The sequence below is a fragment of the Calidris pugnax genome, unplaced genomic scaffold, assembly GCF_001431845.1.
Source record: "Calidris pugnax isolate Ruff unplaced genomic scaffold, ASM143184v1 scaffold27, whole genome shotgun sequence".
Lineage (NCBI taxonomy): Eukaryota > Metazoa > Chordata > Aves > Charadriiformes > Scolopacidae > Calidris > Calidris pugnax.
Genome location: NW_015090893.1, coordinates 11,620,185 through 11,642,281, shown reverse-complemented (window position 1 = coordinate 11,642,281; position 22,097 = coordinate 11,620,185). Strand labels below are relative to the sequence as shown.

General features: G+C 42.9%; 1 protein-coding gene across 2 annotated transcripts in view; it reads left to right on the top strand.

The window, feature by feature from the left end:
- The window catches only part of GRIA1 (glutamate receptor, ionotropic, AMPA 1), a 131,704-nt gene that overhangs the window by 91,891 nt on the left and 17,716 nt on the right, over positions 1-22,097 (top strand). For both annotated transcript variants that reach the window (XM_014947977.1, XM_014947978.1), the window contains exons 12-13: positions 16,631-16,829; positions 17,391-17,638. In XM_014947977.1, the coding sequence (XP_014803463.1) occupies positions 16,631-16,829; positions 17,391-17,638 (447 nt within the window). The remainder of the gene's footprint in view (positions 1-16,630; positions 16,830-17,390; positions 17,639-22,097) is intronic.

Genomic DNA, 22,097 nt, shown 5'->3' with positions numbered 1-22,097 from the left:
CCCACATGCTGGAATGGCACCAAAGCTCAGGGGACGAGAAGGAGGCACAACTCCATTGGCAAGTGGAGCTAACACTGCACAACCCAGCACAGGTCCCGTGGGATGGCGGTGGGAGGCCAGGCACCAGCTTGTTGACTACTGGGTGGCAATTTGTCCAAATATTAATGAGCTTGGGATAGCGGGGAAATAAGAGCCTGCAGGGCATTTTGATAGTGACAGCTTTTATGGATCTGTTTTATCATCTCATCATTGATTAGTAGGAGTCCAGCCGGAGCGTTCAGAAAATCTTCCCAGGAGAAGGAATTTCAGCTTTATCTCTCCCTTGTAACACAGCCCTGTGCGTTAGGATTAGGTTATTGCCATTTTCATTCTTGTTGCTCTTCTTGTCACCATTATTCTTATTTTGGAAAGAGAATGTCTTCCTTTGGGGACATTTTAATAGCCAGTTTGTGTTTCAAGGAGGAGCGTGGAGAGGTGAAAAGCTGAGACTTTGCACAACAGCAAATTTGGAAACATCTTTAATAAAAAGTGTCAGGGAAAGATCAGTGGTTTTGATTCAAATAACAAGATTTGCTCTAGCTAAACAAGACGCTTTGAATCACCATTTCAAAGTGTTGTTTTATTTTGCTTTGAAATGGGAGATGAGAATGATTCTGTCATTGTTATTTTAATGTTGTTAATTTGATCATCCTGATAATGAAAATGACAATTTCATTGAAACAAATATTTTTCCGTGGAGTACAAGAGCACTTTCTGACTACAAATATTTGAAAAAAGAGAAAATTTGAAAAATGAAATATGGGAATTATTATAGCTCCTGGTACTCCGAGTACAGCTCCTTGTGATGGTTGCAAGTGGAGGGGGACATTTCTGTGAAATGTGAAACCAAGGAGGAAGCAGAAGAGTGAGAATTTTCGTAGGATGTTGTTGTACAGAAAGGTTCTGAGTGCGCTCCATTTTTCACATGTATTTTTCACAAGAACCTAGTGCAGGGTTTCTGTGACACATCACTTAGAAATGAATGCCTGGTAGAGCGACATTGTGGGCAGGTGGGGATCTGCTCTATTCCAATATATTTCCTATACGGTTGCTTCTAAACTTATCACTACAATCTCTCAGCATCTCCCCAGTAATATATTAACTAACATAAATAGCTTCTGTTATACATCTGTTCTGTCATTCTCTCCCCAGCAGACAGGAGCAAGTGCAGGGGTGTATTTTGTTTTCGTAGAGGTTTTGGTTTGTTTATTTCAGTTTTGTTTTGGGAAGGAGTAGGGGAAATTTGTCTGGAGGTGTTTTTTTTCCCAGAGCATGTTTGTTTTAAGGGCATATGCCACTATGCATTTATCATTAAAAAAATGTAAGATCAAAACTGCAGACACATCATTCAGCACAGCGGGTGGTGAGGTTTGCAGCAGCTCCTTGCTCTTGTAAATTTGTGTTCCTCAGTCTCAGACCAGTCCCCAGGGAACTTTGCTCCCTCACAGAGACAAAAATTTGCTTTTGAAGGAAAGTGGTGTCCTTTTTGAGGACAGTCTTACTAGCCCGAACTTTAATCGGGTTTTTAAGTATGCTGCTCACAACCTACCAAGCACTTTAAAGGTACACTGTGAATTTGGTGACCTGTGGATGGCCAAGACAGAGCGTAGATGTGGGTTATGTGCTTGTAACCTCTTCTCCTGAGGAGTGAGGCTGCTGGGCATGAGGTCAACTGGTATCCTTGAAGCTCTGAAGCCTTCACATCTAGGCATAGGCTGGATGAGTGTGACAAAGACCAGGCAGTTACCAGCCATGGAGAGTCCCACTGATAGCTGGTGGCAGTCTACGTTGTGCCTTTGGGTACTGCAACATGAAGATGAGCAAGGAATCCGTCCCTCATAAGTCATAAATGGAATGACTCAAATGTAGGCACATAGCTTCAACAAAAGGAGGCTGTGAGCTCATGGACACTGCCCACTGGAGTGTGTGGTCCCCCTTCTGCACTATCACTGACCAGTGGCCCCACTGGATGGGGTTCAGTCACTACCATGTGGACTAAAATATCCTGGTTGAGGTGAGATGAACCCCATTGCTGTCCTTAAAGTCTGTGTTTTCGAAGTGGCTGCTGATACACAGCAGAATGGGGGAGAAGCAACATTTAGGAGTTGTGAGTGGTTTCATGTACATAGTAATGGACCAAAACCAGTGAAGTCTGAAACGAGCCATAAACCATTAGGCTTCGCAAAGTGCCACCTAAACTTCAGAAAACAGTAATGAAATTGCAAAATCACTCATTAAATGTGAAATACGGACCCAGAAAGGAGATTCTCAGAGCAGGCATCAGAGGTAATAAATATCCCACAGCCCAATAGCAAGAGCCTGCAGCAAGAGAAATGTGAAGTAAATATGACTCACATTGTACCATTTTTCAGAAATGTAATTTCATAAATTGTCTTCAGAGCTTAAAATAACCCCAGTGTGTAGCAGCTGTGGAGAGTGGGACCTCGCTAACATCCAGCACGTCGCTGCCATTCTTCGCTCAGGATGGACCCGAGGCTTTTGAGAATGAGACTGAGGGGACATGTGGTCTTCCCAATGTCCTCTGCAGCAAAACAAAGTATCTGAATATTTCATCTACTCGATCATTTTTTGCAAACTAAATTATTTTATTGTTTTGAAAAGAATGAAAAAGCGGAGAGCAAAATATGTATTTTTGTTGGCAGCTTCCTAGCTTGATCTTCTATTTTTTGTTATCCCAAAATATGTTGCTTCATATGGTTTGAGCCCAAAAGAGACTTCCTGTATATTGGAGACTATTAAATTTAATCCAGTCACTCTTCCTGTGACTCAGAAAACTTATGTTTGATTAAAATTAAATACATTTGGCTAAAATATATCTTCCAGAAAGGCATTCTTCTTCCTGTGAAGATAGCATGAGATAGAATATACACGGTTTCTCTCAGCTGAGTGACTAAAGGAGTTTTGTCCCTGCTAGAATTTGACAGGAAGATAGATATCACAGAGTATCACCCAGTAAATGCAGCCATTCTGTGTGCCCTGCCAAAGGAAAATTAAACAGACCTCTTCAAAACCAAACCCATCTTTATGGAGGCTCCCTTTATACTGTGCTGTGGAAACAAAACACGTGTATATTGGATTCAGATCAAAACATCTCATAAATAGAAGGGAAGTGTATAATCATATAGTGACATGATAGGATATGGTGTCACAATACCTGGACAACACAGCTTGAAATTGCTTGTTATATTCTGCACGATGGAGAACCGAGCTGGAGATGCCCTGGTCAGCCTGTGCTGGCAGTGAAATGGTGAATGGAGCTTCCAACACCACCTGGGGCTGGGAGGGACCCAGAGGGCAGAGGACAGGCTGGGAGAGCATCAGCAGGGATGCAGGAGCAGGACAGGTTTCTGTGCCCACTACTCCATGCAGGGTGCCAAATGGGACCACTGCTGGGAGGTGGTTGGGCCGTACCAGTGTGCCCTAGAGACTGTGGGTGTTTACTGCATGCATGGAGACGTGGTGCAAGGTGGAATTCAACCTTCAGCTGGCTTGGGACAAAGGGTTAAATGGGTCTTCACTTGCCTGCAGAGTCCAGCCCTGGAGCCAGTGCAGGCGTAGGGAGCAGTGACACCCTGGCTGAGGGGGAGAACATGCTGCTTAGGGAGGTTTTTGCTCACGGAGATGATGAATGAATGCACTCTGAGGTGGGAAGGAGAGATATAAATGCTGGCTGCTATCCAGTCAATAGATACGATCTGTTATTTATAAGCGTCTTGTGGACATTGTTATTCGTTTTTAGTGACATGGAATCAGCGCGCTCTGCCTGATCTATACAGTGTGTCGCTGGGTTTGTATTTCACTGCAGCCCTTTGCAGGCTTTCTGTGGCACTCAATCACAGCGGTTTGTCTGTGGAAGAGCAAGTACGGTATTTATTATGTACCTGTAATTAATGCTGAGCATTTTCTTCTGCTATTTTTCCTGTTTTATTTACATTTCTTTTTAGATCAATTGAAAAAAATCACAGGAGACTTCAGCCGTAGAGCTGGTGGAAATAACAGCAAAATTGCTCCACAAGTTGTTGAGGTTTTTTTTTCCTAAACTAGCCTCTGGAGATTTTGAAAAATAGCAGCACTTTTAAATTTCATCAAGATGTTCCTAGTACTGAAAATTTTATCCGGTTTTAGACAAGACATAAATCAGAAATTGTTTAGGGCAAAATATTCTTTTTTGTAGTGAGAGGTTTGATTTGGGTCTTTTCAAGGGAATTATTTCTGTTCTGTCTTTTGTTAACTTACATTTGCAGGGTGCTTACTTATTTTGCTAAAAAAAATTAGAATTAGGGAAATTAGAGCCAGCTGCATTTTAATTAAAAGGATTTTAATTCCTTCCTGAACTGAAGGCTGAGCCTCGGTGTTTATTTGGTGACTCTTCTTGATTTCAGTAGGCATCTTGTCTGACGCATCTGCATGTTGGCCTGATGCAGAGTTCTGGTGCTGTCCTTGTGGTACCCATTGTAACCTTAAGCGGGACTTAACTTGTCCTGGAGAGTCACTGGAGAGCTGGGCAAGTTATCCCAAGGCAGGAGTCTCACAAGCAATGAGGAAAGATTTGTGCTTTTGGTTTTTTACTTGTGCTGTTCGCACAGGAAAGGCTGGTGGTGATGGAGTGGAGATCCCGGGCAGGACTTGCAAAAGCCTCTCTGGGGACATGGGAGATGATGTACTTGCTCCTACAGACCAGGCTGCTCACCACTAGTAGGATTCTCTGCACGGACTCGTGGCAAAGGGGATATTCTTGTCATGAAGGAAGAAGCAGTTTGTTGTTTCCTTGGGGAGCACGTGCAGCCTGTCCTGAGGGACAAGGTGGCCAAACCAGCCCGGGAGCAAGCTTGGCTCAGCATCCCTGCAACTCCTGCTCCAACATGGGGTGAATCCAGGAGGCTTGGAGGCTTGTCCATGGGGACAAAGCTCAGGACCATTTATTTTTAGCACTGTGCTTGAACTGGTTGAACAGAGGAATAAAAGTTAAAAAGTAGGATTTCACCTTCCGGAAAAGTCTTCTTTTCTTGTAAAAGTGTACCAAATGATTTTGCAATTATCTCTACCTGGCAGAGTTAATTACATCCACGGAGAGGAAATTCAGGTCACAGGGTAACAGCAGCACTTGCAAATCACCAGGAACTGATGACCACACTTATTTCTGAAACGCACTTAACCTGGGAATGTGACTCACCAGAGGAGCAGCTTGACAAATTGCACAATATCTAACTAAACAGTCCCCTTTGGAGCTTGCGCAATTCCATGGCAACCAAAATGTGGCAGCAGGGGGAAAATGGAAATTCTTTTAAAATAGTCATCCTGACTACCCTCTTTTTCATTTGGAAGAATGCTGAAGGATACAGAGGACTCAGAAGAAGGAAATAACCAACTGAGAGAATATTGATGGGAAAATGCAATTTCATCTGTAAAGGAAAAATCAGTCTTTTGAATTTCCATGCTCTGCTATCTGAAAATTTCTAAATGCTGCAGAGGCAATGAATGTTTTCTCCACTTCCTCAAATGATTTCCCTACCAGGCATATCTAGTCACTCTTCCACAGCTCTGACTTCAGGCCTTTACCACTGAGGTTCCTGGGGGACAGCAAGAAATTTGCTGAAAGTCCTGTGATTGAGTGACAGATCTACTAATCGTTCTACCAGCTGTGTTTAAAATAAGAAGTCAAACACTTGCTCCAAAAGCAGATTCATTAAGCTAAAAATATATTTGTGATCTCTTTCTTTGGGACTAACTAAATGTTTCTCATACTTTTCTTTGAAAATGAAGTTCAAAATAGCAGGGGAGAAAGTGTATTGTCCTGTTTTTTAATCTATTGGGAACATTTATTAGGGCATCTCTGATGTGGAAATGGCATGTGCTGCTTGTGTTTCTAGTGCTGTGCACTGGCTCAGGATCACGGGTGAGACTAAGATTTATAAGGGTGCCTCTGAGGTTTACAGCCTTCTCTGTGACTCGGGCAGGAGACCTTCTGAGGCTCCAGGGACTCCCTGTTACACCGTACTCTGACTTGTTGATTTTTCATTCAGTAAGAGAAACACACTTTCTCTTTTCATTTTCTTCCCTCTTGATAACCTGTTATCCCTGAGCAGTCGGCTCAGCTGGGGTCTGACATCCTTGGAGCTGCAGCCAGGACTGCGCATGGTTGTGTCTTCCTAATAGCTAGGTAGATTGCCAAGTGTTTTTGTTGAAGAATACGGGTTGTGAGGAGCTGAATGACCTCTATCTCCCTGAAGTGGTATCCTCTGCAAGGCCACCTGTCACACGCTGCTTTAATGTTGGCACTCCAGAAAAATATTGTAGCTGAGATGGGAAGCCCTGAGCATGTTTTCACAGGGAAACCCTGCTTAAATAACTCTCTTCCATATGCTGTGCATCACTTTTATCAGCACTAAGATATTATGTGCCCACTCTCTGGATACACAGTCGAATGAGCATTGAACTTCTCAGTTCAAATTGTTCTGGCTCACAACACACAGAGCATCCACAGCTGCTCTTTGCTGGTTCAGTCCCTAGAGCTGCCCAAAACCTCATGGTCTTCCCCTGTGAAGCTCAGAGTACTTCTCTTACTCCATTGGAGTCGGGGGTTTATTGTATCTATTCTGCTTTTGTCCCAAATTTCACCTCAACTACTTGTGATGGTAACTGGTGAACCACCATAACCCCTCTTCTCAAGGAGTTCAGAAATGTGTTACATAAAGCGAGAACTGTCTTTTGTAACACCCCGAAATGGTGGCCAGGCAAAGATAAATTTATTGAAATACGACAGAGGTGCTGACAGAGGTTGTTCATCGTGAAAGGCTTGATGAAGCTGAGTAATTGGGAAAAGCAAAATGTGGGTCATGCTAAGAAATAGGGGCGAAGCCTTGCTGTGCTTGGACAAGGTCTGCAGTTGGAGGAGGCAGAGCATGGAGCCACTTGTGAAGTCCTCCATGATGGTGTCTTGGTCTTCTTTCCACTTTCACTTGAATCAAAGGAGCCAAGTGACAACTAGAGGCCACCTGATTCATAGCATCAGATGGTAGGAAAGGACATACAGCTCGGGTACACACACCTTCTTTAAGCAGCAGCAGACTTTATGGCATTCATTCTATTTAATAAAATCATGCAGTAATTTTGATTAATGCCTGCCCAGAAGATTTGCTGCTTACCCTTAGATCCAAAGGCTAAGCAGCAATAATCCAATCATGGTAATCATAACTTACTACTTTGATCTTCAGATAAAAGAGCCTATAGAAGTGCAAAAGTGTTACATCACCGTTATTTGGACAACTTCAAAGCATGTTATATACACTAATGAATTCTTCCAACATAGTCTGATGAGAAGTAATAGGAGGCAAATGTGTGAACAGAAGAGTAGAAAGGAAGAGGGGGGAAGAGGAGTCCTCACATGGTGAAAGGGGAAAGCAGTAAAAATAAGTACCTGTGCACTGAGGACAGGTGTGAGATGTGAAAAAGGGTCCATGAGGGCCCAGCTGCAGGAGTCAAACACATGGGATGCTCTTCCATAGCAGGAGTTTTCTCTCTCATTTCTTGAAGCTCTCAATAAGAAGCAAGATCTCAGGCTGCAGAGAGGCAAACAGAGGGAGGGGGCAGCTTTTCATCTCAGCAGTGCTTCTGAAGCCTTCAAAAGTAAAAAAAAATCACCAAATGGAACTTAGCAGGTGAAATGAGGGCCAGTGAAACACTGAACATGTTTTTCCTTCAGAGTTTCAGAGTTTGAATGTTAAAAGGCAGGCAATCCTGTGCACGTAAAGCTCTTCTAAAAGACACTGGGTAGGAAGAGAGACTGGACTTATTCTTCACCACTTCTACAAGGGATACAGTATGTCCTTGTAGAAAAAAGGAAACATCCAGAAGTGAAAGTAGAGAAAATATAACTTGTAGAGTCTTGGTGAGGGATCACACTTTAAATTAGAAATTAAGAGATAGAAGGAAGAGAATATTTGGGAATATTGCTCAGAGCGAAAAACTTCCAATGCAGAAAATGCTGTCCTCCCAAAAAAGGTCTTTGTCTCATCAGGCTGGGAAATCTGACACACACACACACAAAAAGAAAAACAGAGCAAAAAGAAGGCAAGGTGTCCTGGAAGAGGTCTGAACTGGGTTATTATAACATTGCCCAGAAATGGAGCTCTAAATTGCGAGCACATGTAGATGGCTAAAGAGGATCTTGCAAAAATGAAGAACTGGTAGCATATAATCCAAAATATATTAAATCTTTGGGGAAAAAAACAGCTTTTTCATCAAGCAGACTTTAAAGAAGAGACTGAGGGAGAGCATATAAAATCTAGCAACACAGCAAAGGACATTAGCGCAATAGGCCATTGTTTAAAAAGAAGGATGAGTGCTGTTATATCCGGGGCCACCTGAGGTTGAGGAAGTTCCTGAGTAATGAATCTCCTGGGGTGCTCTGGCAAGGGTTTCTGACAAAATTTTATGATTGTCACCTTGTGAGTTTTTCTCAGCAAAGCGAACAAATGTCACCAAAGTGAGAAAAATACGTGAAGAGCCTTTTTTACAGTGAAATTTTTGCTCAAAGGCATGACAAGAGCTGTTTTATTTTCTTGTAGCAAAAGCTGCAAAACTGCAGAAGAGGGATGACTTTGTGTTTCAGCAGAGCTGCCAAGCAGCCTGAAGTGACCACGTGTTTCTCAGCAAAACTCTATCTAAACACTCATCCTTTACATGCTTCAACTTGATCAACCCTGAATTGGTCAGGCAGCGGATTAGATGATCATTGTAGGTCAGTTCCAAGTGAAAATAGTCTTGTCTGGTCTAAACAACCTTGGCTTACAATGTGAAGAGGCACACTATGTCTGTACTGAAGAGGATGACTGTATTTCTTTGCATCTAGGTATTCTGCCTTTCAACCACACTTATTTTTTCTCAAGGTTCCACCTCACCTTTCTATCCTACCCCTTTCATTACAGTGTTTTTTTCAGCAGCTCTCTGCCAGAGCTGGGTGAATTATCCTGCACTTTTAGGGATAAGTATCTCATCTCAGCAGCCAGTTCTGACTGCTCAGGGATGGTGGCTCCCTCAAGTGAAGGACATACCTCAGTTCTGCAATTCTGCTCTGTAGGAGTGTTTTTATACTATGGGTGGTACACGGGTTCCTGCTGAAGTTTAGGGGGTTTGATTGCCCATGTCAGTCCATACTTGTTTGGCATCTAGTGCTTCCAACACCATACCTCATTAGTTGAGCAGGTGAGTTGTGTTGGTTGTGTATCAGCAATCATTTGTGCTGCATTTTGTGTCCATTGAAGACCACAGGAGGGCACAGCCTGTGGACTGTTATTGTGAGTCCATAAATTACCCCTTGTATAGCTGAGGCCATTCAATGCTGCCTCTGCCTGCTGGGACTCAATGTCTCAGGAAGGGGAAGTAGGGAAAAAAGCAGCTCAGAGGTAAATTCTATCTGGTGACCAATGCTTCAGGCCACCCACCCAGGTGAAGTTCATAAATGTGATTCATCCCCTTCTCCCAGCTGGGAACTGAATTAGAGAGATGAAGTAAGCTATCCTGAATCCCATAAAGTGGCAGGGCTTCCTGAGGAACAAAAAAAAGACCTCCTGGATGCTAGTCCTCTGCTTAGGCCATTAGGTACTTCTTGCCTGTCAAAATGCTAAGTGAATGTCTTGAAAACAGCACGTAGTAGCTCCATGTAGTCATGCTTATACTTAGCACTGCAGCAATTCAAGCTCCAATGACTGGAGAACTACAAGTGGCATGATGCATTTCTGACTAAGCAGGAAAACTCATTTTAGAAGGAGGTTTTGCCCATTAAAGGAAAATTGAAAAAAAAAATGACGACATATTCTAGAAAAGAAAAGATGAAACGGTGGGAGAGGGACTATATACTGCTGTCCAAGGCCATTATCTTAGGCAGAAAGAAACAGCAAATAAACTGTGACTTATAATTAAAACCTCACAGATACACATCCTCCCAGTGAATCTGGGAGATTCTGCATATTTGCAGACAATATGTTCAGTTGTTGCAATATTTACACAGCAAGTGACCCCAAGGCCCCTTTGTAAAAGGACTTCTGCTGGGATTCTACAATCCACACTGCCTCTTTCCAGTGTGTTGGCTTTGGGGGTCAGAAAAGCTGTCATGGTTTGCCTGAAAACATGAGAAAGAGATCTCCAGCCCATATACAAAAGTTAAGCAGCTCCCAATTTTTTTCCTTCTCTTTTCAGAAAACAAAAATTAGAAAAAGCAAAGCAGGAGAGAGATAGCACAGGACTCCCAGTGCCTGTGCACCCATAGCTTTCTTACCCTGTCTCACTGGATAATGTTGCCCACAGAGAATCAAAACAGGCAGCTGTTACCTCTGTAGAAAAGTTGTGAAGGGAGCTGAAGAAGAAATTTTGTACCACTGGGAGAGGTATATGAGAATGTTAATAGAAAACATTCTTACTTCTGTGTTTGTAAGAGCTCTCTTGACACTGTACAACAGAGTCTGGCGCTGTAGTCCAGATTCTTGCACCAGGAGATAAGAGTCAATAATAAGCAAATGTAAACTAACAGTGGCAAGAAAATTAATAATATATTGTGGACAGAGAAATATGCAATATAATCACTCAAGTTTCATAAAAAACAGTTGCAAGCTCATTCAAAACTGTTCATGGCATAGCAGAGCATAAGAGAACAAGAGCTTTGCAGCATGTGCACTATGGATTCACCCAGAGCTGTTCCCAGCTCCACATCTCCACGATAAGTTTGTACCTCTATGAATGACTATTCACAGACTTTTCAAGCAAATCCAGGGTTCATGTCAAGGTTGGAGATAAAGTGGTGAGACCGATCATGCCAGATGGTCTGCGACACACAGAAAAAGCAAAGCTCATTTACATTGTCAGAGTTTAATGTTGAAAATTTGTTTGAAATAAGAGCAAAACTGGAGCCAAATGTTTGCAATTAATCCACTACCAAGTCAGCCTTCAGATAGACCCATGAAATTATCAAGAGCCAGTATCAAATTAGCAGAGTAATGTCGGAGAAGATCAGAAGATCTGTGTGGATAGAAGACCAAAAAGTGGATTTGACCCACAATCAGTAGAACAAGCATATAAGAGCTTTTCTTTCAACAGTTTTGCATAAATTCATTCAGTGACAAATATGTCAGTTCACTAAGTGAGCCTTTATTAGAATTGAATTTAACAGCAAATCTGGGAAATCCTCCCAAAGCATCTATGGCTTTAGAATCCCAGATTTGCACTTCTAATTAAAACACTGTCAGTTTAGGTGTAATTCTCCATAAGAAATGGATTTAGGAAGGGGGAGGGGAGAAGTAGGAGAGAACTGAGATGCTGCTTGGACAGTTTTCCAGTGAGGTTTACTTTGTATATTTTTTGATGATCTTGTTAATGTTTTTCTTTTGCCAAAGTGTATGATGCTTTTCTAATAAGATGGCAAAGAAGAGGCAAACTCCTCTCGGCTTTTCCTACCTTCTGTAAGGGATAAGATCAAAGAGCAAATGGCTCGATCAAGGATTTCATTTTGTTTTAAGAAATAAGAGATCATAGCTGCATGATTTTCTTTTTTTTAACGTGAAGAATCCGTCAATGTTAAGGCTAGAACATGCAAAAAATACCACTTCATGTGAACAAAGGGAGCTTACAATTATTTTCTGTTTTCTACTGGCCAAATGCATTTGCTTTTGCAATGAAAGGTAAAAATAAGCCACATAATTTCTCACATAAGTGAGAAAATCAAAATTATTAATTTCAGCTTGGTCAGTTTTTCCATTAGACAGATATAAAATAATACATTCCAAAATTATCTTTTAAATTATACATGTGGTAGGTAAGGGTTTAATGTATTATAAAAGATGAAAGAAAATTATTTGTAATGAGAAAGCAGAAACAAAATTGTTTACCATGTTAAAATTATACCTTTTAGCCTTTTAGAAATGAAACATTAAGTAATAGAAAAATGCAAGGCTGGGACAGACCCAAACCAACCATTTTTGGAACGCTACTTTTAGAGTACATTTGTGACCATTATCTTTTCATTCTAATTGAGAATATTAAGGTTTCATTTACAATTTCAGAATTTTTCACAGTGCTGAAATTCCTGTTCCCGGCCAGCTCTAATTTTAAGTAGATTGTGCACCACAGATAACAAGGGCAGAGTATTTACTACTTACTCCTGCAAGGGTAATGTTGGAACGCAGTGTCCCATTCCTGCTACTGTTCTGTGGGGGGCAGGCAGGACCCCAAGTCAGGGAGAGGAAGAAGGGGTGTGATTTTAGCCAGCACAGGCAGGTCTAAATGAAGAAATCATGAGATCTTAATTTGAATTGTGTAGGAAAGAAGAGTGTAGTTGCAGAAGGAATAATATAGGTTGAAAAATGTGCAGCCTAGTCTATCTAGCTATTTCATCCTTTTCTGCATCCCAGAATTATCTATTCATTAAAGTCTCTTTCACTGTTACCTTTGTTTATTTTATGCTGATTTTTTTTTAGGTCCTGCTATTCACAAGTATTATTGAGATAATAAATGTGAATAAATCCAGAGGTCAAATAGACAAATCCAAATATCTAAACTTTGGCATATCTTTAAAGTACTAAACAGTGTGTTCCATCTCACCTTAGCTCTGGGGAGGACTGAGTCACTAACTCGTTTCCACACACCAGAGAGCTGATTGCCTTCATGTTATGCTTGAATGTGTATGGGGACATGTAAATTCTTGATACAAGAAGATTTAAACCCCATACTGCCCATTAGGGAAGAGAAATGAACTTTGGTAGGGCTCAAGCTGCAGAACATTTGTTAGTCAAGTGGAAGGTCATTTTCTGTTATCTACTGTGGAGTGAGATTTTCAAAACCTCAAAGTGACAAAAGTACAAGGTATATCTACTCCTCCGTGACTGCTGTTACTAGAGCGTAAATATAACTCCAAGTCCCACTGGCTTTTGACCAGGCTTTTAGCTCCCAAGTATTGAACTCACTTCTAGAAATGGAACATTATCTCCTAAATTACAAAAGCACTTTTGCAAATGTGTCCCATGATGGTAGCACTGCTGCTTTCCTGCTTGGTCTACAGAAGTAACAGAACAAGGTCGTAATGGATATTCTCTTTCCTACCACTTGCTTCTGGTAAGCAGTAACAGTCATTGGCTCAAAATCCAAGTGGGTAACATGATTATCCAGAGAAATCCAACTTGTCCTGTTTAACCTGTGGTCACTGCTGTTGAGCTGTGGGGGTGTCACAGGGGATCGCGTCTGTTTGTGTGATGTTTCATCATGACCATTGGTATATTTTTATTGTACTGCACTAGCCTTCAACAACCTCCATCACTGGCCAGCTCTCCTTTGTGTTAGATGCTGCACAACCACGGAGAGAAAGGATGATGTCCTGTAGAACCCATCTGCTGAGTGTTTTCTCTGCTGTGTGTTTACAGCAGTTCAGATTCACAGCTTCCAGCTCCCAGTTAGTCTAGCAACGAGGGCAAACATTGCCCGTTAGCAGTGTCTGAAACAAAACATTGTCCATGGGATGCCCTCCCCATGCTGGCAGCCATAGCAAGCTTTTATCTCCTCTCCTTTCCTCCACTATGAGAGTGTGCACTGACGTCCTCACAGCATCTCACGTCGTGAGGAGAAATGACCAGCGTGAGCAGCAGAAACAGTCCAGATGAGACTGGTGCATGATACAGACATTCACCCTGTCCCACCTGGCTCCTCTGGGAAAGAAGCTACAGGCCCTTCTCCCTCTTTCCCCAGCCCTCCTTGTTACCTCCCAGTCTCAATACCCCAATGGTTACTTTTTTTCATGCAGTCAATGCCAGGTGTGGAGCCGGGAAGCATCAGCCATCTGCGGCTGACAGCAGGCAGCCCCCATGGGATAAGCCAGTGATGAATATCACCAGGATGTGGAGGGTCTAGAGGCAGGAATCCGGCTGACAGCCGCTGAAGGGATTGAAACAAGTCGCAGAAATATCCCAGCTTCGTCAGGAAGGAAAGGCTGTATAATTTGCAGCTGGAGATGAATGTGATTATTTGCCATGCAAATGGATTTTGCCAGCTCAAAGTGGCCTTCATCAGCAGAGATTGTTGTATTTGACATTATCCGGTTACTTTTGTTTAATGCCTCTGTGGCTTTTCTGAGCGCTTCCTTCCCTGAGCACACATCATCCAGACTAATTAAAGACAGGTATTTTTTTCCTCTTCCCATCAATCTGAAGACATGTGAGCTGAATCTATAGCTGTCTCCCTCCCTGATCCCTCTCCAAATATGAAACAAAAGGTAAAGTCGTTTGTACTGACAGTCCTGCAGACAGTATTCTCCGCAGATGGGAAGCAGGATGGTCACATTTATCTCACCTAACTTCAGCTGCTTAAAAATTAGCTGTTTAGCCCAACCTAGTCATCCCAGTTCCTTCAAAATTTAACATAGAGGGAGTGTGCAGAGGGAGCTCTTCATAATCAGAGATAGATGGGTTGAATCAGCCCTGAAGGTCCCTACTCATCTCCTGAGGCTGTTTAGTGAGTGTGTCTCTCTAAGAGAGTTAAAGATAGGGTAGAAGAACAGTGCCCATCTGCCAGCCTTTCCCACAGCATCTAGCACTCCCACAACCTCTGATCCCCCTTTCTGGCTGGCAGTGATGGGGAGGCATAAAGAGAAAGTAATCTGGGAAGAGGGACCATCAGTCTGCTCAGCCATGTTGCTGCAGTTGCCAACAAAGGAGGAGTTTTGTGTGAGACACTGCAGGATGAAGTAACCAGCATATAACTTATGGGTGGAAACCATGCCAAGTGGTTTTCTTTGTCGTACCTTTCTTGGTTTTTAATATTTGAATGATTAAGAAAAGAATTTGTGAACTCTATAGTATCACCTTGGTGGTGAGTCCTGTAGAGTTTCCTGGAAGACCTTGAAAGGTGGATCCTTCAAAGTCATTCACTGACCTTGGTTTTACGCTGCGATGGACTTTGCAGCCTGTTTTCAGCAAAGCCCATGGAAGAAGAAACCAGAGGAGAGGGCAGAGACTCTGTTCCAAAATGAGGCCCCTGTGCAGAGGGAAGCCTGACCCATCTCTAACCACAGAAGTCCTTTCGTTCACATCTGTAAAATAGACCGCTTGTCCTTTATGTCGCTGCAACCCTCGCAGTCATGTTTCCTCCAATTTCTCTCTGCCACAGGTGAAAGCTGCTGTGACCATTCTCCAGGAGCATGGTCTGACAGCACACGTGGTGGGATAGGTCTTATTTCCACATATTAAACCACGTGCTTTCTGCTCTGCCCCATACGCTGCCTGTGTGGTAGCTTAGACTGTTTTGACTGAAGAGGTTTCAGGGTGGGTTGCTCTACATGGGGAGATGATGTGACGTCTGTGGGAGCAGCTCCCCTCACATCAGCAGCATTTAAAACCAAGCTGAACGAACTGGAAGGGTGTAATCGAGAAGTTATGCAGCTGATGGGCTGTGTGGATTTAGTTTCTTTCCGGTTCTAATTTCAGTAATTAGCAGGGTGTGATTTTTCCCACGATGGAGCAATGTGGTGTGCAGGTTTGTTTGTAAAGTCGTGTTAAACCACAGTAAACCATAGCAGCTGGACCCAAAGTTTAGCACAGACCACGACACGGCACGGCACATGCTGTCATGAGCTGGTCCAGTGCCCCTGGCTGGACTGGGTTCTCCCTGTCACGATCCAATAAATCATATTTCCATGGAGTATCTCAGATCAGCAGAAAGGCAGTGCTGAGACATGGTCCTCCGCAGAGAAATAAACGATGTTTCTCATGGGCAGGTCCTCCCTAGTCAGACTGTCTGGCTCTGTAAAATACCATTGTAAGTTACCTTCTGTCTGGGACAGTGCTCTGCATCTAGAGAAGGAGAATATAAATAATTTAGGCAGAATACATGAATACTGAGATCACTCTAAAATTATCTTTCACTCTTAAAAATTACATGAAAAGATTTTAATATAAATTAATGCCTGCTTGACTTACTTGCCTCTATAGCTATCCAATGGTTTCAGATAATTGGCTATTTGATTGCAGCAAGTGCAAAATACCTAAATTTTAAAGCATTATTATGAACATCTTGTCTAACCATCTGCTGAATACAAAACAGAGAATGTGAGTAGGCAAATTATTCATTAAGGCCATAGCTTCTCTCTAAGCTTCAATATGTCTTGTAGAAAAACACAGAGTTTTGGTTTTTAAACTTCAGGGGATGGAGGAGCTGACCTCGTGATCCCAGCTGGTCTGTATATATCTGGTCTAGCTTCATGCTGGTGCTTCTTCCCACAGGGGGCACATAATACCCCCCTGTAGTTGTCTCTGTTTCTTAATATTACCAGGTACTCTGAAAGGAACTGAAAATCAAAGAAAATTCAATCAGTTTATTGCTGATTTTTTTTCACTGTGAATTTTTTATCCCACCTCTAATTATGCTGATGCCTTGAAAAGTAGATGGAGAACTGAGACAGACCTTCGGCTTCCCTGGAAGTGGCTGAAGTACATGACTTTGGGTCAATGCCCAGCTAAATGATGGGTTTGCAGGAGCGAGCTGCACCTTTTGCACCTTCACACCCCTCCTGTCTGACTCTCCTCTCTGTGTCCAGGTCTCTCTCCGGCCGCATAGTTGGTGGTGTCTGGTGGTTCTTCACCTTGATCATCATATCCTCCTACACAGCTAACCTGGCTGCCTTCCTCACCGTGGAAAGGATGGTTTCTCCCATCGAGAGTGCAGAGGACTTGGCCAAGCAGACAGAAATCGCCTATGGGACTCTGGAAGCTGGCTCCACTAAAGAATTTTTCAGGGTAAAAAGGAAACATTAGTGCAAACATTTGATTAACCCCTTGTTTAACAAGTCTTCCAGGCCCGTCCTCTCATCCTCAGCACAGGTCTGTTTTTTTTCTCTTGTTTCCCCTTACCATGTCAGGACCTGCTCAGCTTGTCCTTCGAACAGCAAAGCTCCAGTCACTGTGCTGCTCAGAAGGCTGGCGGTGTCTCTGATACATGTGATATGTTGCAATTGTAAACACAAATATGGAATAACTGTGTGCTTCCCCACATTACCAAGGAGTTACTCTGAACAGCTCCAAAAGAATCCCATCTCTTGACTTCCAGCTTGGTTTGCCCTTGGTTTGATCAGCAAAATCACCTGCCACACACAAATATTGTACCCTTACGGTGTCAGGGTGGCAGGGCTGATCTGGGCCCTGTGCAGGAATGGAAAGAGGTTCATTAACATCCTGTTTCCCCCTTCACCTTCCTTGGCCCATCTGATATGTGAGTATGTGCTTAGTCCAAGCTGGAAATCACAGCTGACACCTAAACCTCTGTTAACGCTTCTGTTGGGTTTCTGCTGTCCTACACAGCGATCCAAAATAGCAGTGTTTGAGAAGATGTGGACATACATGAAGTCAGCAGAACCCTCCGTTTTTGTGAGGACGACAGAAGAGGGCATGATCCGGGTGAGGAAGTCAAAAGGGAAGTATGCCTACCTCTTGGAGTCCACGATGAACGAGTACATTGAGCAACGGAAGCCCTGTGACACCATGAAGGTGGGAGGTAACTTGGACTCCAAAGGCTATGGCATTGCAACACCAAAGGGGTCTGCGCTGAGGTAAGTAGCTTGGATTTGCTTTCTTTTGCCAAACCATGCAGCAAATCAATGTATGCACACAGTTCAATCTCCATTGCCATGTTAATCACAAAAGCTTGGGGCAAGGAGGTGGGGGAGGTGGAGGGAAAGGGATGTGGAAACTCAGCATGATGTGCAGGGAATTAAAATGCCCAGCTCCCGTTGAGCAACGATGGGAGCGTCTAATTATTCAAGCCCTGCATTTGGAGACTGGATCCTGGCTGATCCACTTGCTATGAATGTGTCTGCTCTGTTAGGCGATGGCAGGGGGGCTGCTGTGGTGTAACCATTGGTTTCACAGAGCATTATCCAGAAGGGACACTCATCCTGTGCCATGTGAACTGCACAGCTTTGCAGAGTATGGTATTACCCTGGCTTGGATCCATGGTTGCAGAGGGAGTTCTCATGGGGAAAAGCATTTGGTGTTTCCTAAAATGAAATGCTATTTGGGAGAGGTGGGAAACCCAGTTTTGAAAAAGCCCTGCAAAAGGTGTGCACTTTCATTCACTGAGTCAATTCAGATGCTGGCAAGTGCCAAATTTATGGCAAGTCCAAAGTGACACAAATCCTGCATTTCTGAGCCCAGACCTGCAGCTGTCATATGCCTTTGCCTCCTGTCATGTGAAAAATATTTTCAGAGACCTTCCTTTAAAAAGAAGAAGCCTTACAAAGAACAGACCCAGATCCGAGTTAGTAGCAGAGCTTGGGCCATACACACAGCCATGCTCCTGGACATGAGCTGGCCACCTGAGAGGTGTATCATGCAAACTGACCTGCTCAGAGCAGCATTACGATAGTCTACAAACTGGGATGGTGATCGGAGTCACATCTGAGGTGCAGTTCCTTTTGACAGCAGCCATGCAAGTTCCTTGCATTACAGTCATGAGGAATATGAGTTGTAAGGTTTTAGTGGGACTAGTAAATCCACACAAGCCATAGCTTTAAGTAATCTGATCAATGCTCCGACTGGTTTATTTATTTATTGAACATGTTTTGAGCAAAATATTTTGACCAAAAGTGTATGTGTGGCCTTATACTTGCTTGCTAATGTAACCCAAAGCAAATACATTTAATCCATGGTCTCTCAATTGCCAGCAATCAGTTGCGCATTTGCTGATACATTTGCCTGATCACCCAGTTCCCGAGCCAAAACCAGCCCAAAGAATGGAAGATATATCAACTGGTAGTGGTTGAGGCCCAAGGATTTTGATTGCTACGTTTAAGTCAGCTCAAAATTAGATTCAGCTCTTCCCATATCAGCAATTGCTGGAGGTTTCTTTCAAGAAGCTCAGGAATGCAGTGCAGGTGGTCCAGAAGGCAATCATTGCATCCAGCGTGGTTCAGGCTCTGAAATTACTTTGGGCTCTCTGAATGAAGGTGGATTTATTCTCACAGCTTTGAGATGTTTTCTTTTGCACTCTCTACAGTGTTTGTTTTCTGTCTTGAAAATATGGAAATTAGGATACGAGGTTGATTCTATTTATTTATTTATTTAAACATCAATCTTGTATCCTAATTTTGATATAATGAAAACAAACAAACAGGAACATCCAACCTGTCTTGTAATTGTTGGCATGTAAAGAAGACATTTATCATACTTCTAAGAAAAAGAAACAACAAAAAAGAAAATTGCATCAGTCATTTTAATTTAGAAGCTCCAAACATCCCTCTGCTAGGCATGATTCCAAAAATTCCTAACATTTCTTTCTGTTTCCTCTTTTTCATCCCGGCTGCATGTAGAATAAATTTCTTATGGGCCAAATGGCAAAGGAGGAATGCTTGATTTTCCATCCGATGGTGTTTCTTTGGAACAGTGGCTGTCAGTTTTTGTCCCATTATGTTTGTTTTGTTCCTGTTGTTTTAATTGTTTTGATCTTAGTAGTTCCCTCTAGTCATCATGTAGTGTCTGTTTTCCCCTTGGGGTCCTGCACGTGAGAGGTTGCCCTGAGCAAGGTGACATTCATGAGGCACCTGTACAGCACGGTCAGCCTGTCTCTTACTCAGGCTTCATCCTCACTCACTTCCATCCAAAGAGGAAAAGCTCTGAGCCAGGGTTGGAGGTACACGTGAGCCAGATCTATCTTAGATCAGGTGTGTTTTAGAACCTGGGCTGCATTTTGATTTTTGCTGCAACCTGTCCCTTTTATAGTTAGACTGTTTTTCCTGTGTTTAGGGTAGGTGATTAGGAAAGGAACCTAGAGAGATGCTAAATAAGTTCACCACTTGCTTCTTCCTCCTAGGTGAATCTGACTTAGAACATCTTTTGGCCTCCAGATGTTAAAATTCGGTTGCGTTTAGGCATGGCTGAAAAAGGCAATGATGGGAGGGCAGAAATTACACCTTTCAACACCAACTAGCTCAAGGTGTGATCCTGTCTGACATGAGAGAGTCACGCAGCTGCAAAACCCATCCATTTAGCTGACAGGAGCTCTTCTCCACTGTTGGATGAGTGATCAAAAAGAGGGGGAAAGCCAAATTTTCCAAAACAGAGGAAAGAAAGCCCAAAGGAATCCCCTGTAAGTCTGTACTCAAGGAATAGGGAGGTTTTTGAGATGGAGATGTGGGAAGGGCAAGTTCTTCAGAGCAGCCATCCAGACATTAAAGCTCCCATAAATACAAGTCAGTTTTCCTAGGGTCTGTAAATAAACACAAAATGTTCCCTGTTAAAAACCCACCTCCTTTCAGGACCCTAGACCCCTCAGTCTTTCATCAATTGCACTCTGAAGTATGAAGTACAGCTTGTTCTGTGTACTCCCCATGAACTGAAGAGAGAGGCAATTAACTGAAATGAAGCTTCCTAGGAAAGATAACACATAGCACTTAGCACATGGCCCCAAAAATCATATGGCTGATATTGTGCTCAGGGAAACCGCAATGCATTTATTTTGTTAGCACCTTGTACCCACATATAAGCTACAATGTATTTTGGCTCATTAGTTAACTAATCTTTTGCAGATGGTTCAGACATCAGAGTGCTAATTAACCTGTATTCTGTTTTAGAAGACAGAAATAATTATGATTTACTTAGTATCAAATTCTTTCTGGAGCTACACTCATATGCTTCCACTAGCTTTAAAGGGAAAAACAAAGTTCGACTTACCACAGTACTGTTAGAGCAAAAAAGGGAAAATATTCAGCCAACTTTAAATCTACACCTTTGCCTTCTCTTGGACTGGTAGCAAGTTTGACTGCATCTCGATTTTGCTTTTTGAAGGCTGGATTCTGCCTGAAGGAGGCTCCCAGTCCTTGTGAAGGCTACAGTGCTTGGATGGGATCCCAACAGGCAGAGCCATCGCGGGCTCGTGGAGGTCAGCACATCCCTCTTGCTCACAGCCAGGCTTTTTTAGAATTGCAATGTAAGAAAGCAGCCCCCTCGGTGAGGATTTCTTGGTGTGGTACACAGTGCTACGCGCACAAATTCTCTGAGGTGGGAGCTGCAAGGTCCTTGGCCTTTTCCAAGATCTGCTTTATTGATATTCAAGGTCTGTTGATGGACGGTTCAGCCCTCCAACTCTTCCATGCTTTTTAAAGCCCTCTCATGTTTGTGTCTCACTGTGCTTAGCCTTTTTCCTCTTTTTCATGCAACTGTGCAGTGCATGAAGCAGTGCACCTGATACCCAACATCCACAAATGAACTGTGCCTGTGTGCAGAGCCTATAAAACTCACTGCTGCACATCCTGAGTCAAGCACCTCCCTCAGATGTTTACCACTGAACTCAGTAAGATGTGCGTGGACACATCTGAAGGCAGACTGTGGCACAGTTTGGGATTTGCAGGCTATCCTAAACCCAGGTCACTGGTCTTCTTTCTGAATGATAGAGTCTGTTCAGCATCCAGACTTGTGCAATGTTTTCCACAAAAGGGGAGAGGCATCTATGAAACATTGCAGCCATCCAAAAGTCCTAGATGTTCTTGGGTGTGTACGTTTTAATGGTGCTGCAACCATCCCATGACCTTTTGGTAACATGGCAATGATATCACAGGGCATACAGGGCCATTCATAGCTGACCATGATTATCCAAAGTGAAAGAATTCACTTCCCAAAGATTAAAGGGTCTTAAATCCCTCAGACATTGGGAATTCTGGAAAACGTTTGAGGGAGAGAATGCAGACCTCAACAGCAGATGAAATAAGATGATCTAGTTCTCTGTTGTGGTAGCGTGGCCTTTGCACAGGGCTTCAGGAAAATCAATGGTGACTACCACCAGTTGGGGATCCGCCCCTATGTTTCATATGTCCTAGAATGTCTGAAGTGTATCCCAACCATATGTTAATTTGAACATGTTAAAGTTCTTAAATCGATTAAATGTTCTTTCTGTGTGTGTGTTACTTAATGAGAAATTATTGCTGATCATGTTGTTTTTATATATGTCTTTTGTGATGTGAGAATCACTCAAGAGGAATAGGCGAGCCAGATTGCCCTCCCCCACTAAAACCAAAA